At 34.7% G+C, this 17,905-nt stretch overlaps 1 protein-coding gene across 1 annotated transcript; it reads left to right on the forward strand.

Annotated features, from left to right (window-relative positions):
* Positions 1–15,088: 15,088 nt before the first annotated feature.
* Positions 15,089–17,614, forward strand: LOC107785978 (1-aminocyclopropane-1-carboxylate synthase 7-like). The gene is made up of 3 exons (XM_016607414.2): positions 15,089–15,342; positions 15,917–16,209; positions 16,601–17,614. Exons 1-3 carry the CDS (start codon positions 15,172–15,174, stop codon positions 17,463–17,465), a joined length of 1,329 nt encoding a protein of 442 aa, XP_016462900.2. The 5' UTR covers positions 15,089–15,171; the 3' UTR covers positions 17,466–17,614.
* The last annotated feature ends 291 nt before the right edge of the window (positions 17,615–17,905 follow it).

The raw sequence follows: 17,905 nt of genomic DNA on the forward strand, positions 1-17,905 counted from the left end.
GTGACTGTACTACTTAGGTTTTAGTAAATTGATCATAACTTTCGGTACAAATATCTAAATGATGAATGGTTTAACTTTCTGAAAATTAGACTCAAAGCGCTACAACCTTTATTTTTGGAATTATCTCCAAATTCCTTATAGATAAAAAGATATAAGCTTCCGAGGTCAGACCATCGAACCTCCAGATACTCATTTCTGCGCCCGCAAGAGGATTTCTGCGGTCCGTAATTTTTCTATGCGGGCCGCACATGTGGCTTTGCCACAACACTCCAAAATGTGCCCCCGCACTCCAACTGTTCCCAAAACATTATCAGAGTGCCGAAATGCCCAAACTAGTTCAAAACTCACCCCGAAACATACCCGGGACCTCAACCAAATACACCAACAAGTCCTAAAATATCATATGAACTTACTCGAAGCCTCAAATCACATCAAACAACGCTAAAAACACGAATCATACCCCAATTCAAGCCTAATGAATCTAACAATTTCTAACATCTACATTCAACTCTGAAACCTATCAAATCAAGTCCGATCGACCTCAAATTTTGCACACAAGTCATAAATTACGATACCGACCTATTCTAATTTTCAGAATCGGATTCCGACCCCGATATTAATAAAAGTCAATTTGTGGTCAAACTTTAAAAAATATTTAAGCCTTTAAGCTTCTAGTTTTCGTCAAATGGCGATAATTCGAGCTAAGGACTTCCGAATTTGATTTCGGGTATACGCCCAAGTCTTAAATCATGATATGGACTCACCGGGACCGTCAAAATATCGATCCGAGTACGTTGGCTCAAAATATTGATCAAAGTCAACTTAAGTGAGTTTTAAAGCACCTAATTCACCTTTTATCAAAAATTTTCACATAAAAATTTTTCGAAAAAATATACGGACTGCGTACGCAAGTCGAAAAATACTAAATGATGTTATTCGAGGTCTTAGAGCACAAAATTGAAGGTTAGGTTTAAAGATGACCTATTGGGTCATCACAAAAAGTATGTAAAACATTCTTTGGTAAGGGTCACTCGCTCCGATAGATCAGGAGCAATGATATCCAACTCATGACAGCGGTAGTATTCCTTCACAATAGGAATACTAGAAGGACGAATAGAAGAAGGATACCTACTAACAGCCCATGTACGAGGGTTAGCAACATCGAATTTCTCTTCAAAGTCCTTTGTAGTACTGAGTCTTCTTGGGATGATGGAACCCACCATTGGAGGAGTAGAGTCCTAGGCTTTGTTCTTGTTCTTTGAAGAACCAGCACGCTTGGAGGAAGAATCTATTGAATAAGAATAAGGAAAAAGTTTTTGTTTGAAGAGAATTAGAGAAAGGATGGAGAACGAAAATGCAAATCGGAAGCTCGAGAAATTATGAAGTGCAATGGAAAAGAGTTGTGATGACCCAAAATATTATCTTTAAAGTTAATAATTAATTCTGTATTCTAAGACCTCAAAAAGCACTATTTATCATCACTCGACTTGTGTGCGCAGTCCGTAAAATTTTTTGAGAAGTTTTTATGTGAAAAATGAATTAAAATATGAATTAGAGCTTTAAAACTCAACTGAGTTGACTTTGGTCAACATTTTGAGCAAATGGACTCGGATCAGTATTTTGACAGTTCCGGTAGGTCCATATCGTGATTTGGGACTTGGGCGTATGCCCGGAATCAAATTCTGAGGTCCCTAGCCCGAGATATGGAATTTTGATGAAGAATAAAAAATTTAAGTTCAAATAGTGACTGGATGTCAAATTATATACAAACGACCCCTGAATAGAAATTTGATGATTCCAACAGCTCCGTATGGTGATTTTGGACTTCGGAACTTGATCAAAATTTTATTTGGAAGTCCGTAGTAAAATTATGCTTGATATGGCTAAAATAGGAATTGAAGTTTGGAAGTTTGACCGGGGAGTTGACTTTTTGGGTCGGAATCTATTTCTGAAAATTTTCATAGCTCTGCTCTGTTATGTCATTTATGATATGCGTACTAAATTTGAGGTCAATCGGACTTGATCTGATAGGTTCCGGTGTTGTTTGTAGAAATCGAAAGTTTCAAAGTTCATTAGACTTGAATCTATGTGTGATTCGTGTTTTTAGTGTTGTTGGATGAGATTTGAAGACTCGAATAAGTTTGTATGATGTTTTAGGACTTGTTGGTATATTTGGTTGAGATCCCGAGGGGCTCGGGCGCATTTCAGATGGCATTCAGAGTATTTTCCTTCATCTTGGCACTGCTGGTAGCTGCTGATTTCTGGTGTTTTAAACTTTCTTCATGATTGCGAAGATTGGGACGCGATCACGTAGGCTTAGTTGAGGCAGTGTTAATTTTGTTCTTCACGATCGCGGGAGGTCAACCGTGATCGCGTAGGTTTGGCAAGCAGTGCATCGCGATCGCGTGGCATTGTTTGCGATCGCGTAAGGTTAATTGAAGGCTGCTAAGTTTTGTGCTTCGCGATTGCGTGAAACGGGATGCGATCGCATAGCTTTGAGACCTTGTGACTCGTGAATGCGCGAAGAGGACTGTGATCGCGTAGAGCTGGAATTCTGTGCTCTGCGATCGCGTGAGGATATACACGATCGTGTAGAGTTAATTTGGGCAGTGGTAAAAGCCTGGGCAGAATTTTTAAGTTCTGAAAATGGGATTCCATTTTTAACGAATTGGAGCTCGGATTGAGGCGATTTTTGAGAGTTTTTCAGAGAAAACGTTGAGGGTAAGTGTTCTTAACTCAATCTTTGTTAGATTACTCGAATATATCATTGTTTTTAACATTTAATAGGTGATTTAAGTTGGAAAATTTTGAAAACCCTCTTGGATAGATTTGAGAATTTGAGGGTCGAACTGTTATTGGAATTTAGTCATTTTGGTATGGTTAGACTCGTGGTTAAATGGGCGCTCATATTTCGTAACTTTCGCCGGATTCCGAGACGTGCAATTTTTGAGTTAATTTCGGATTTTTATTTTAAAATATAGTATTTTATTACAGAATTAATTCTATAATTTTTGTTGACTGTATCGAATTAATTATGACTAGATATGAGTCGACCGGAATCGAAAAATCGAGGAAAAAGAATACTACTTGGTTAAATTGGAGCAAGTCGAGGTAAGTGACTTGTCTAACCTTGTGTGGGGGAAATTTCCCCTAGGATTGGTATTAATTGTATTGTAATGAAAGTCGTGTACACGAGGTGACGAGTGTGTACACGGACTAAATGTGAAGGATTATGCTTTTAAATTGTGAAGATCGCTATTGCATATTAATTAATTTATTAAATATTTTCATATTCTCCATCATTGATTTGATTTGTATACTTTAAATTTGCTTGACCGTTTCCTGCTAATTGTTTTACGTGTTTAGTTGAAACTTGGTTTCTTTTATTCTGTGCATTATTTGAAATTGATTTTCTTAAATTTAAATAATATTAATATGAAGTATTTGACATTTTAAATTTGGTATTGAAGCAACGTATTAAAGATTGATAAATGTCGGATTTTGATATTTGGATGTTTATGTAATGAAAACTTTGGAGTGCTTGTGGATGGTGTGCCACATGGGTACTTTACAGCTTCTCGAGGGCTTGTCGGGGGCCAAGGCTCCGACAGGACCTGGAGCTCAAATAAATCTTTTGATGAGGAGTTTGAAGGGCCTAACGGGTCACACGACAGGTGCACGATCTACTTTGCACGTTCCATCCTTTAGCCCTTCACCTATCGGCTTGGAAGGCAAGCTACAGGATGTATTTCGACGAAATGCTCAGGATTCTAGGAGGACTATAATGAGGAGGACGACAGACCCACTCACTCTTATTTCCAGAATAAGTTCGACCGCGGCTTCCCCTTTTTGGGGGGGGGGGGGTGGCTTAGACAAATATTTTTTGTAGATAACCTTAGACTAATCAATCGAATATTGATAAAGACGTAATCGATCGAACGAGCTTCCAAAGCTCCTTTCTTCAGCTGGTGCGTAGGAGCACATTTTCGTTTTCCCCTTTACAAGGGGACGTCTTTCTTGCTCGGTGATCAGTCAATGAAGTCATTCTGGATCCCTGACTCGTCTCATTCTGAGCCTTTCCACATCCTCATTCCTCCTTCTTTCCGGATACTTAAGCTTCTAATGCTACGGAACCACTTCAATGGAAAGTGGGGAATCGCCGTTTCACAGCCGCACCCCCGGGAATCTTTTCAAACATTAGTCAGGGCTACTACAAGATCCTTTTATCTCTTCTTTCTTTGTATTAAGAGAGATTCGCCAAAAGGCTCATTCCAGGAGTGAAAGAGAACCTGGCTTGCTAAATGTTTTTGTCTTTATTTGACCCCAAGAATGGATTGGATCGAAACGACTTTCCTGTTGAAGCCCTTTGTGTCTGTATTAATTTTTGACCGCCTGGGTGATCATCACCACCTGCACCTCACATCTCGGCACAGTGGAACGTGTAACCCGCCTGCTATTCCATTCAACTATATTTTTTCCTATAATCCATGGACGACCAGTGGAGTTCATAAAAGAAACCATGCCGGAAGCAGGACCTTCCCTTTCCTTTGACCAACGGGTCCTCAAACCTTTATGATTTCGTGCCGAACATGGTCTCCATATTTGAACGTGCTTCGGATCGGGAGTAACCACTAGTGAGAGGGAAAAAATTGGGGGGAGGGGGGAAGTTCTATCGTGTCCTTCAAAGATCAATCTGATAATTGCGTATATAAGGTTTTACCTGTAATGTTGATCCCACAGAGCGGTAGCGAAGGAGACAACAAATGGATGGAAATTCTCCACTTTATGGCTGTCGCCGGTTACGCTGACCACCAGGTCGTGAGGCTTTCCCAGGGGATATTTTCTATTTATATTCCCATCTCTTAGAAAGAGCGACTAAACGATCGGACCTTTTTTCCCGCATCGGGACAAGACCCACTATACTAGATTTAACCAATTCGGGTGCGGATGGAGATTCCCCAATAGATTCTACAGATTCAGATTTGGATGCCCCTGTACATAAATATATGGATAGGGATGCTCAAGATCTGACTCTGCCCGTGTAGGAGTTCGGGAAGGCCAGAAGTAAACAAAGAGCGGTAGAAGAGAATAAAGTGTTACGCCCATTCTTTTCTTTCATAGCTGGAGCAAATGGAAGGAGACGTCGTGCAAGCCGAAGACTATCTAGGATAGGCGGCCAACCTCCTGGAGAGAGCGATGTGCATAGACCAGGTGAGTAGGGATGCAGCTCCGTGGACCGCTCATCGGGCCTGATAGGTGGCGGTATCACACCCTTCTCAAAGGAACCGTACGTGACACTACACTTTGCTAGAAATGGCCGAACACTAAAAAATAGGTGGAAAACCAGCTTAGGCTAGTTGTACTTTTAAGTTCGTTCAATTCACACAGGCAGGGTGATTAAGGTGCGTGCTTTGTAAGTTTTTTACTTGCCGACTAATTCCGTTGATCATATAACTGGGAGGGAACGTGTCACATTAGAGGTAAACGATCAGAGGAGTAACTAAAGTCAAAAGGAGGGCTAAGAGCTTCCTTCTTTCTTGCCTTTTCTCGGTTACTCTTTCCCAGTTCCTAGCTCTAAGACTAGTGGAAGAAGGGGCAAGAGTGGCTTCGCTCCTACACCTTCTAGCTTCAAGCCCGATTTCAGGTGGCGTACCCTCCACACAAGCACCGCCCTACGAAGGGGGGACGGGGAAAGTTACAGGCCTAAAACCTTCGACCCTTTTGAAATATTATTTTGCTGAATTATTTATTCCTGAATTTTTGTGTAAGATTTTTTTGTACTCATTGTGATGGAGCCGTGAGCTCTTTATTGTGGAAAAATATTATTGATGACTTATTTTGGCATGAGCCGTGAGCTCTTTATTGTAAAAAAATATTGTTGTTGAATTATTTTGGCAAGTTAAATTATTTGAGCACTTGAGGTACAAATTGTGATATATATATATTGTGATGATGATACGCATGCGGTAGTATAAGGTCTGGGTATTAAAACGCATGCGGTGATATAAGGGTGACTTGATACACGTGGCTAGTAGGGGAAACTACTAGAAGTCATGCGGTGTGATAAGGGTGGCTAAAACGCGGGATGCTATTTCGAGAAAAATATTTTCTTTAAATAAATTGTGAAGGCTCCCGCGGTGATATAAGAGGAAATGAGATATTGTGAATTTATTTATGATTTGGGACTACGAGGTGGTACGTCGGTAGTGCCCTTGTTGATATTGATTTATGGCCGTAGTTGCCTTTGATTTTTGTTGTGATTTTTCTTAAAGTTGAAAAGAAATTCTGTTTTATTTCTACGAGGTATTTATTTGCCATTATTTGGTGTAATTAAATGTGACATACTAATTAATTCATTTCCATTGTCATTTTATCTTATTAAATTGTTTAAACATTTTTTCATGTCATTATTTATTCTCCAGTAGGGCCTGACCTGACCTCGTCACTACTCTACCGAGGTTAGGCTTGGAACTTACTGGGTACCGCTGTGGTGTACTCATACTACGCTTCTGCACATCTTTTTGTGCAGATCCAAGTATATCTTACCAGTCTAGACGTCAGTGAGTTACCTGCGCACGGAGACTTCGAGGTATATCTGCCAGCTTTCGCAGACTGCGGAGTCCCCTTCTATCATTTTTATGTTGCTTCCTTATTTTCTTTAGACTCTATTATATAGAGACATTGAGGATAAATTCTTAGAAGCTTGTGACTTATTTCTACCGGATTTTGGGAGTTGTAATTATTTAAATTGTAGTTTATTTATTTCAGATATTTATGATTATTCCACATTGATAGGGTTACTTAGTCTTAGAAACTAGGTGCCATCACAACCTCCTATGAAGGGAATTTGGGGTCGTGACATGCGTATAAGTAAAATTTTGGCGGCAAAATTCATGGCTATGATTACCTCGATAATCGGTAAAAGTTTTACTGAATCGTGGGATGATGTATGTTCGGGGCATTAAATATGGAGAAACGTGCGTCTAATCAACCATCAGAAGCCTTCAGGGGGAGTTATAGTAATTCCCGCAAAAAAAATATTTCTACCAACTTTCCGGTTACACAAAGTTATGTCACCAAAAAGTAGGAGGATTATTTTATAGGGTGAAATATGATATGACACGTGGTCATCTAAGAGAAAGACACGTGGAACCCAAGACAGGATGACCGAAGACCGAACGAAGCCATTCCACTTGTCACCGGAAGGAATAACATTCATAAAGGTGTATTAAATGCTCTACACCCGATAGCATTTAATAAGGAATATTCCACAACATTAAGAGCGACGACCCGTTACAGAGAATTTGGCATTTATGTTCACCGTTACATTTTCATCAATGACCCTCATAATTGACATTAAAGGAGGGCACGATCCTAGGACCTCCTTCCCTAGAGACAACTATAAATAGTGAGCCCAGTAATCATTGTAGAGGGGATAAATTTTCTGGAAAAACTTATACTACATTCTATACAAAACTTAATACAATCTTACTTTCCCGCTTTTTGATCTCATCATTGCTGTGCCCAGAAACTTTGTTTACGAAACTGTCATCTCTGTTGTTTCATCTACATTTTAAGGTTAAGTATTGTATATTTTTTCAATTATTGCATTATTTTAGGATCAAATTAGTTCACTTGTCTAGAAATCACGTATAAATTCAACTGTACCGTTTTACGGGTAAATATGGTATCAAATGAGCGGATTTGACTGATTTTGGGCGGGTCAAAATGGGTTGAGTTAATAAATGGATTGATCAGTTACTTGGGTTGAGATGGAGTGGATCAGGATGAGCTAAAATTTGGGTCATATCCCAACCCACCAAACTCATATCAAGCTTTAATAATGTGTGTTATTTTCTTATGAATTGTTTAATTATCAAATAAGATTTTTTTTCTTTTGTTATGGCCAATATATAACATATCAAACAAAGAACTATTTTAAAAATATTTTAGCAAAGTTACTCATGGATCAATTTGGGCTAAAATCAGCCAACTTTAGATAGGCTGAGATGGGTTGAGTTCAACAGATAAGCGGGTCAATAACCGGCCCAACCTTTGATAAGTTAAATGAGTTTGGGCTCAAATTAACACCCTTAGTTCCAGCTAACTTGAAAGCATCAATATCAAATATGAATTTAAAATACACTGGAAGGTGATCTTGGAAAGGGAAAAAATAGATTGTAGTTTTTCTGATATAACCATACGGTATTCCAAAAGCATTAATCCAGATTCGTATTGTATAAGCATCATTCAAAAGAAACCATTCCTTTATAGAGAATTCTTTATTCCACGTACCTGAAATCGAAATCTCTAGTTAAAGTTGAAGAGATAACACTGATTCACTCCTTAATGGTAAAGAGATTGGAGTTGTTAACCTTAAATTCAGAATCCCCTAATCTTGCTTCAATATCCTATACAAACTCTCCCCCCAAAAAAGTGATGGAAATGAGAAGGAAACTCTTAAAAAGGATTTCTACTTCATTTTCTCAAGTCATTAGCTGCTTTCAAGTATAGTTGATTTCAGATTTCGTCACTAGATTCGCAAAGACGCTTTCGCCAACGACTAAAAGGAAATTTCTCGATACTACATTATATGCAATATAATAACAAGCTCACCAAACACATTCCAAAACATTAAGTTTAAGTAAAAAAGAGAACGAGAAAAAAAAAAAAGATAACGTGGAAATGTGTGTCGAACTAGTAGAAAGAAAACTAAATTAAATGGTTTTCTATAGCATAAAATCTCTTGGAAAATATATTCTAGCAGATGCGCATATTGCTCGGAAAGGGAAAAATGGAATCCATAAAAATTGTAGTGGATGATAAGTACTCTTCACTCCTTAATCAAAGGTTTTAGATTGGAATTTGAAAATGAAATTGGCGTTTGGACATAAAATATGCAACTTATGAAAAAAGGTAATATTTAGAGTTAAGTTGAAAACTGATTTTTGAAATTTGAAATTATGTTTGGACATGCATTTCACTTGAAAAAATATTGTAGTTTTGTGAGGGGAAAAATACCAATATTTGGTTTTTTAATAACTCAGTTTTGAAAAATCTCCAAAATTTTACAAAATTTCATGGACAAACACGTTTTTGAAAAAATAAAATTAGGAAAAAGAAAAAAAAATTATGGACAAACGGATCCGAAGTCGCCTTTAGTAGAGAGCGTTTTATCTCCCAAAGTGAAAAATTTTCATATAAATACGAAATAGTCGGATCCCAAAGCAGATACTGAATATCGGTTAGGAAAAAAGAAAGGGAAAATGGATGTAAAGGAACAAAACAAAAATGTTAAACATGAAATCTCATGAGAACCTTTGTTCTAATATCTAACCAAAGTCTAAGAAATTAGTATCTGATAAATATTATCTGATTATAATCTTATCATCAATTCACTCAAGTCAAGTTTTCCAAGTGGCATAATATTACTGGCCCTATATCTTCCAAGAAGATTCTTGCCATAACTTAAGGCTACAAATATTAGGGTTCCTTATATTTTTAACAAATTCCATTTTTTCTTGTCTGCTTATAGGAGTATTTTGTTTTAATCTTGTGGTATTGGATGATTCCACATAAACCAATTATAGCAGATCTGAAGTTTGATTTGATAGTAATATCAACCATTATTTATTCTGTATAAGTTTATCTCGTACAAGCAATAGAATAATTATAATTCTGCGACAAGCAAAGTTTTTGAAATATTTGTTTTTGTTCTTTAAGTTGAAATCACACTAGAATTATTGGGTACTTTAGAAGTCTAATGTCAGTTAAGATGCAATTAGGTGGAGTACGTACTTTACTGGGAATTCCACACTAATTGACTCTTTAATGTTCTCAAGCTCGCGCTTAAGCATCCTAGCATGAAATTAGGACATTCTCAGAAGTTGTCATCATTAAAAAAGACAGCCCGATGCAAAATATTTCAGTTGTACACAAAGTTCTAGAAAGAGTCAGATCAGATTAAGTTCATAATATGCAGTTTTATTTTGCATTTCTACATAGAGATTACACTTTACACGGCACACACACACACACACACACACACACACACACACACACACACACACACACACACACACACACACACACACACACACACATATATATATATATATATATATATATATATATATATATATATATATATATATATATATATATATATATATTCGTTAGTCGACTCGAAGTTGTTATTAGTTTGAAATATTGTATGAAGTTCTGGTTTATGAATTCAGTTGAGAATTTTGATTGAGTTTCAAAGTGTTAACTGAAGGCGTTCTTCAACCGTCTTGCTACTATTATACTAATTTTATTAAGGCAATAGATTATTCTGATTGAATTTCGAACGTCGTTCTCACGCCCTTATGGGATGAACATTTGGCTTATGCATCTATTTTTGAAATCTCAATAAATCAATGTTCCCAAAGATGACTTTTAGCTGTCAAACATTGATTTGCTTGGGATAAAACTTGTGAAAGTATGCCTACTACTCTTTTCTTACAATCCGAAATTGGTCAAGTAAACTAAGCTCACAAACGAAAGGTCCTTGGTCATCCTTCCTCAGAGGTGACATATAATTAGTGGAAAAGGAGAATCTTTAACTTTTCTCTAGTAACAATCTTAACATATAGTATAATACTCAAGTTGCAACAAAAATATTGGGAATAACTTTTTCTTTTGTATTCAAGATTCAAGAAGCATAACATGAGCTGTTTAACAGACTGAAGCTGTTTATTTATGTTTGATATTCTATGAAAGTTGAAATTGATAGTATAAGTTTATCACAATACGTAAAGTTGTTCAAAGAAGCTCAGTTGTCACCTTTTCTATATCTTAAAATGTCACATCTCTCAAGTTTCCTTGCAAGTTCTTCTATTGACCTCCCAGTACTCCACTTTTCGATTGTATTTCATTTTGATATTGAGGTGGGATAATAATCCAAGGATTAATTAATCTCGAAATAAATACTAAAATAACAAAAATACCCTTCTCCAAAGCTATTCCCCCCTAAGTCTTCTAAACAATCTAGGATTAAAATTGTAAATAAAAGTTTATCCCAACTTATCTAGTTTTCACTAACACATGTTTATATTATATCTTGTATCTCCCATTTTAGTCCAAATGAACCAAACATCTTCCAATAAAAATATATTTATTAAATAATCCTGTCATTATTTAATCCACTTATTATAATCCCATTATTATAATCCAGGATTAACCGGTTCCCCTACCAAATGATCCCTTAGAGTTGTAGATCGAGGATGAGTTCAATTCTATGGGTTCAATTGACTAAACCCTTATTTTCGCTTGAATTTTTGTATAATATACATATATAAAAAGGTGAAAATTTAAAATGTCGTAACATATTATTAGACCACATTCATTTATTAAAATGTGTGTGTGTGTTAATATCTATTTTCTCGGACTCTTTAAATATGGTATTGCACCTGTGTCGAAGATCCTCTAAAAGTATATGACTTTTGGAGAATCGGACACACAGACGTCAACATTTTTAAAGAATCCGAGCAACATAGGTTAATATACCTACTAAAAAGTTTGATTTATTGGGGGTTCCAAACAACAGCTTAAGGAGCACTACAGAATATCTCAATGAAATTCAGTATCCTCAGCAAACAATAATTGGGGTTAGTTTTAACATTTAAGTGTATTTTTTCAAGTGTTAATATTGGCATGCTCGTTGTTCAATAACTGATTGTATATATGTGCCATCATTCCTTTGATTTTATTATTTATATATTCTCAACGGGGTTAGTTAAAATCCTCACAAATCACAGAATCTGATAAAATATCTCAACTCCTACACTTTTGCAGTGCTACCACATTATAGACCTTGCAAAAAATTATAATTGCATGTGATGAGTGCACTGGAAATATTGGATAATTAAATAGCCATTGCAACTGATTGATAAAGTACATGGTAATAGAAAATATTTCAGAAATTATTCTAACAAGAATATGTAATACATATTGAGGGGAGTCTCGGAGCAATGATAGCGTAATCTTTGTGTGACCTGTATTCTATTGTCTAGCCATAACTAGGCTCTTCTTGAATCAACTACTAATGCTTGTTGGCCCATTCCCGTATCAATATTCTGCGTAATCTTTCTTGGGTAATTTCCTTTGTCTTAACTTACCTCTCGCACTGGATCCTTATTAATCAATAATATCTCGGGCAGGAACCCTTACTTCCTCTCCCTGACGTCGTGTTTGCATAATGCTCGGGTGTCTAGCTAGGATATATAAATCAACTGTGGAAGATCGTATATTTTGGTTAACACATGAAGCAAGCAAGATTATTAATTAAACTCTAATCATAACCACTAATTAGATCATGATCCAATGATTAACATATCCTAAAAATGATAAAAGGAAGTTATAATTTCTGTTGCTTGAGAATTGAAATTACTATAGGTGTGGGACCAGAAAATCTTCTTGCAGCTGCTGTTTTTAATTGTTTTTGCACCAAAATCAGAATCCTAATGATCTTATGCTAGTATCCCTATAAGGCTATGAGAAAAACTTAACTACTCTCTAAACATTCAAACATTGTGTTTTTTTTTAACATGGCGCAATATTAAAATTGTATTAAGTTCTAATGACAAAAATTACTAACTACGTGGTAAAGGAAACACAACTGAAGGGAACTCTTGGATCGACAATGAAGTTGTCTATGTGTGACCAGGGGCGGAAGGGTATTTACCCGAACCCCTTCGCCGAAAAACTACGCTATATACATAAGATAAAATCTATTTCTTACCTTTATATAGTATGTTTTGAATCTCTTTGATATAGCCTAAAAGCATAGCTTAGTGGTCAATGGGATTTAAAACCTTTGTAAGGTCATTGGTTCTCTATTCCCACTAACTACAATTTTTTTAAATTTTTTCTATTTTGAACCCTCTTAGCGGAAATCATATCTCCGCCACTGCGTGTAAACTATAGGTTATAAGTTCAAGTCATGGAAGCAACCACTAATTAATGCTTGCATTATGATAGGTTGTCTATATCACACATCTCGGGGTACGGGTCCTTTAACGGACCATGCGCGAAATATTTTGTTCACCATACTGTCCTTTAGTAATGGAAACAACTCAATAGTAGCAACATGTCAATTGTGTGGCGCATTACAAAAAATTAGTTTTATTTGAAATCTCTCAAGAGATTTTTATATTTATACATAAGAGATTACATAAGAAATCTTTGCAGTATTATTTTCTTCGTCTATTCAAATTGTAAAAGGTTATATTGAACTAATTACAGCTACAACCAGTTATTATTCTGTGTTCAGGTTCCATATTAGACTTGATAAGAAGTGTTACCTATTGTCGTTGCTTAGCTTAATAGTATAAAATTTGTTTACACTGTCAATGCAGTGCAAAGAAATAAACTTAATTTGGTACCATAATAAGTGTTTGAATTGTGGAGCTTCTTGTATAATCAATAAGGGTTGTGGTGGAGTTGTAAGTACTTATTCATTCTTAATCAAATGTGTCGGGTTTGAGCCTTGGGTATGGAGTCGATTTTGTTAGGAAGCGCTTTACCCCTAATGTGGGACTTTCTGGTGCGAATCCGAATTTAATCGGGTTCCAGTGTAGGTACCGAACATCGGATGTGAAATAAAATAAAGGAGCTTCATGTATGATAGACACACATACAAAGGTTATAGTATAGTCAAGAATTATTTTTCATACAATACAACTATATATATATATATATATATATATATATATATATATATATATATATATATATATATAAAAGCACGAAGGCCATTAGTGAAATGTCGTTCGTCTTTTTTACCCTTTAAAAATAAAGGTACATTGGATAAAATAGTCATTTAATTATTTTTCTAATATATATTTAGGAATAGTCATTTAATTATTTTCCTAATATTTAGGAATAATCATTTAATTATTTTTCTAATATTTACTACTTTGAAATCAAATAAAAATCTAAAATTTTACTTATTAATTTTTTTCTTATTTGAACTATGTCCTAATGTTTAAGACTTTAAAATCAATTAGAACTTTTATAAAAACTTAGTTTCTATTTAGGCAGAACTTCAGGTTTCATCATTTTCCTTTACTTCAAAAAACTTTCACGCATGCTCTTTCTCCACAACTAATAACCTCAAATCTTTTCCTTACTGGTAAAATTTTTAAAAAATTACTAAGCATCTTTATAGAGATTATTACTTTGTCAAATTCATAATTACTTTCACTTTTGTGGCTTGCTACCAAGAATTTATGAGATTTTGTTGCTATAAATCTTGATTGATTCACTTTAGTATAAAGAAACTTTTTCAAAATATGTATTTTCTGGTCAAATTTATATTTTAGTTAAAAAAATGAATAGTGATATTTGTGTTATAAATATTTACTTGGAAGATGATCATTAATGAAATTTTCCTAATCATACATTTTTTATTTTTTATTTTTTATTTTATTTTATAATGCAACTATTTATTACTCTATTATACTATCTATTACATTTATTATTTTACTATTATAAAAGCGGAACGACCAAAGTGAAAAGTTGAAATTGCTCATAGAAAGTCGAACTACATTTTTACATTTCATTCATAATTATACTTAACGTTATACCTACTGTTTTGTACAATGAAATAAGTATTGGAACAAAAAGAAAGAACGACTAGAGCAACCAAACTTAAACATGATTAATATTTATCATTTTGGAGCTTATAGTTTTTTAATAATTTTTATAATGCAAATACATCTTTTGAATATATTTTATGTTACTTTTAAAAAGCCTATTCCTATTGATACAAAGTACAAGAGAATCGCGTTTACCGTAAGACTAATTTGTTAAAATACCCACCCCATATTTCAACTACCATATTTGCTGTGTGATCTTTTTGGAGATTGAGATAATATAGAAGGTTTGAAAAGATGACAGAAGCTAACAGTTGTCACCAGCCATTTAATTTAAACTATTGTATTTGTGAAAAGGTGATCTTTGATCTTGCTTACTCTACATAATCAATCATTGGTTATATATATAGGTGTTATTTGACACAAACTTCATTCAAACAGTACGTTCTCATTTTGGTATAAAGTATAAACTAACCATATTCATATTTTCTTGATCTCTATCTAGAGAAAAGGCTCAAAAAAGAAGAAGAAAGAAATGGCTATTGAGATTGAGAAATCAACAGTTAAGCTCTCAAAAGTTGCAGTCTCAGATACACATGGAGAAAATTCACCTTATTTTGCAGGGTGGAAAGCATATGATGAAAATCCTTTTGATGGAGTTCACAACCCATCTGGAGTTATTCAAATGGGATTGGCAGAAAATCAAGTAAGTATTGTTGGTGAATACATATATAATTAATTAAACTTTTAGACGAGATGATCACATAATTTAATATAGTATTGTCGAGGTCACGATAAATTCTAGTCTCACCCCTTTCATTCTGGGGTGAGGAGGGGCCGTGCCATTCGAGCCGTGTTTTTCCTGGACTCAACATGGGAACAAGCTTGAAAACAACTCTTAGAATACCTCTCTATAACATCATCCATATATAACAATCATTCATTATAAAAGCTAAGTTTTTCGGAACTAACTTTTTATATTATGTTATAACATATGTCCTATATAACAACATTTCATTGTAACAGCCAAAAATTAGTGGAACAAACGACGCTGTTATAGAGAGGTTTGATTATATATATTAAAAAAATTCACGTATTTGGCCTATGAAAAATAATCAAATCGCACGCGAACGGGCGTACGAGAATATAATTATGAAAATAAAAATTAAACAATTTTTAACATGTTAAATTTTTAGATAAAATGATTACAGAAACTACCACAAAATAGGCATTAATTAGGATTATCTAATCTTATGTTATTTCTTTTATCTTTTGAGTAGGTATCATTTGATTTGTTGGAAGAGTACTTGGAAAAACAAACAGAAGAAGCTAGCTGTGGAAGTGGAAGAATTTCTAGCTTTAGGGAAAATGCTTTATTTCAAGATTATCATGGACTTGTTTCTTTTAGAAAAGCAATGGCTAGTTTCATGGAACAAATAAGAGGTGGAAGGGCAAAATTTAATCCTGAAAGAATTGTTATTACAGCTGGTGCAACAGCTGCTAATGAGTTATTAACATTTATTCTTGCTGATCCTGGTGATGCTTTGCTTGTTCCAACTCCTTACTATCCAGGGTAAGTTCTATTTATAGTAACTAATATTTATCGAAAAAAGTTCAAAAATACCCCTTTACTATACGAAACATCTTAAATTTACCATGTGTTATACTTTGAGGTCGTTTATACCCTTGTCGTTAGCACAAACATGTTGTATTTATCGTTGACCCTGGCGGAGCTCCAATCTGAAGTATAACGGAGGAGCTTTGTTGAAGTCATGATAAATACAAGACAATTTGTTTACGACAATAGTATGAATGATCTGAGAGTACAAAAGAGGATAAACTTAAGATTTCGTATAGTAAAGAAGCAAATTTTGACATTTCCCCTATTTTTATTCACTGATCACAACTTAGGTACTATGTTATGCTATTAACTTATGATCCTCCTTTTAATTTAATTTTTACAGGTTTGACAGAGATTTGAGGTGGAGAACAGGTGTAAAAATAATTCCAGTCCATTGTGACAGTTCAAATAATTTCCAAGTTACACCACAAGCCTTAGAATCAGCCTATGAGGAAGCAAAATCCAACAACATCAAAGTTAGAGGAATACTTATAACAAACCCTTCAAATCCTTTAGGAGCAACAATTCAAAGATCAATCCTTGAGGAAATTCTAGAATTCGCGGTTCGAAAAAACATCCATCTTGTCTCAGATGAAATCTATTCTGGTTCAGTATTCTGTTCCTCAGAATTCATTAGCATTGCTGAAATTCTTGAATCAAGAAATTACAAGGATTCAGAGAGAGTTCACATTGTGTATAGCCTTTCTAAAGACTTAGGATTACCTGGATTTCGAGTTGGGACAATTTATTCATACAATGATAAGGTTGTCACAACAGCTAGGAGAATGTCGAGTTTTACCTTAATTTCTTCTCAGACACAACAACTCTTGGCGTCCATGTTGTCAGACAAGAATTTCACGAACAAATACATTAAGACGAATCGCGAGAGATTGAGAAAGAGATATGAAATGATAATTGATGGATTGAAGAGTGCTGGAATTGAATGTTTGAAAGGAAATGCAGGTTTATTTTGTTGGATGAATTTGAGTCAATTATTGGATAAGCCAACAAGAGAATGTGAATTGGAACTTTGGAATTCAATATTGTGTGAAGTGAAGCTGAATATTTCTCCAGGATCTTCTTGTCATTGTTCAGAGCCTGGTTGGTTTAGAGTTTGTTTTGCTAATATGAGTGAACAAACACTAGAAATTGCACTCACAAGATTGCATAATTTCATGCAAAAAAGAATACAAAAGAGTCTTTTTTAATTCTTTTTGGTTTCAGGAAATTAATTCCATTTTTGACTGTTATTGGATTAGTTCTCTCAATGATGCCAATTGTCAATTCCGAGAATTGGATTTTGTACTCAAACACTGCAAATCTACTGAATTCAAGTTATACATAGAAATTAGAATTACTACTTCAGTTTCATTTTATAAGATTCTTTTAGTATGTTTACAAAACATTGGCACCGTTCTATATTCCGAGATTGTTGTTTAAGTTTAAAACTTTTTATTTTATCATTAATAACATACTTTAATTTATAATCATGAAAATATCATGGTATATTTTCATACTACAGGCTTTAATGATACAATTATAATATGTATCAAATAATTTATAATTTTGAGTTTCGTGTTCAGCCAAGAGCCAACAACAACCATAATTAAAATGAAACGATCGAAGGGAGAGTAGTATTTTAGTTCTG

This window comes from Nicotiana tabacum, chromosome 21 (genome assembly GCF_000715075.1).
Source record: "Nicotiana tabacum cultivar K326 chromosome 21, ASM71507v2, whole genome shotgun sequence".
Lineage (NCBI taxonomy): Eukaryota > Viridiplantae > Streptophyta > Magnoliopsida > Solanales > Solanaceae > Nicotiana > Nicotiana tabacum.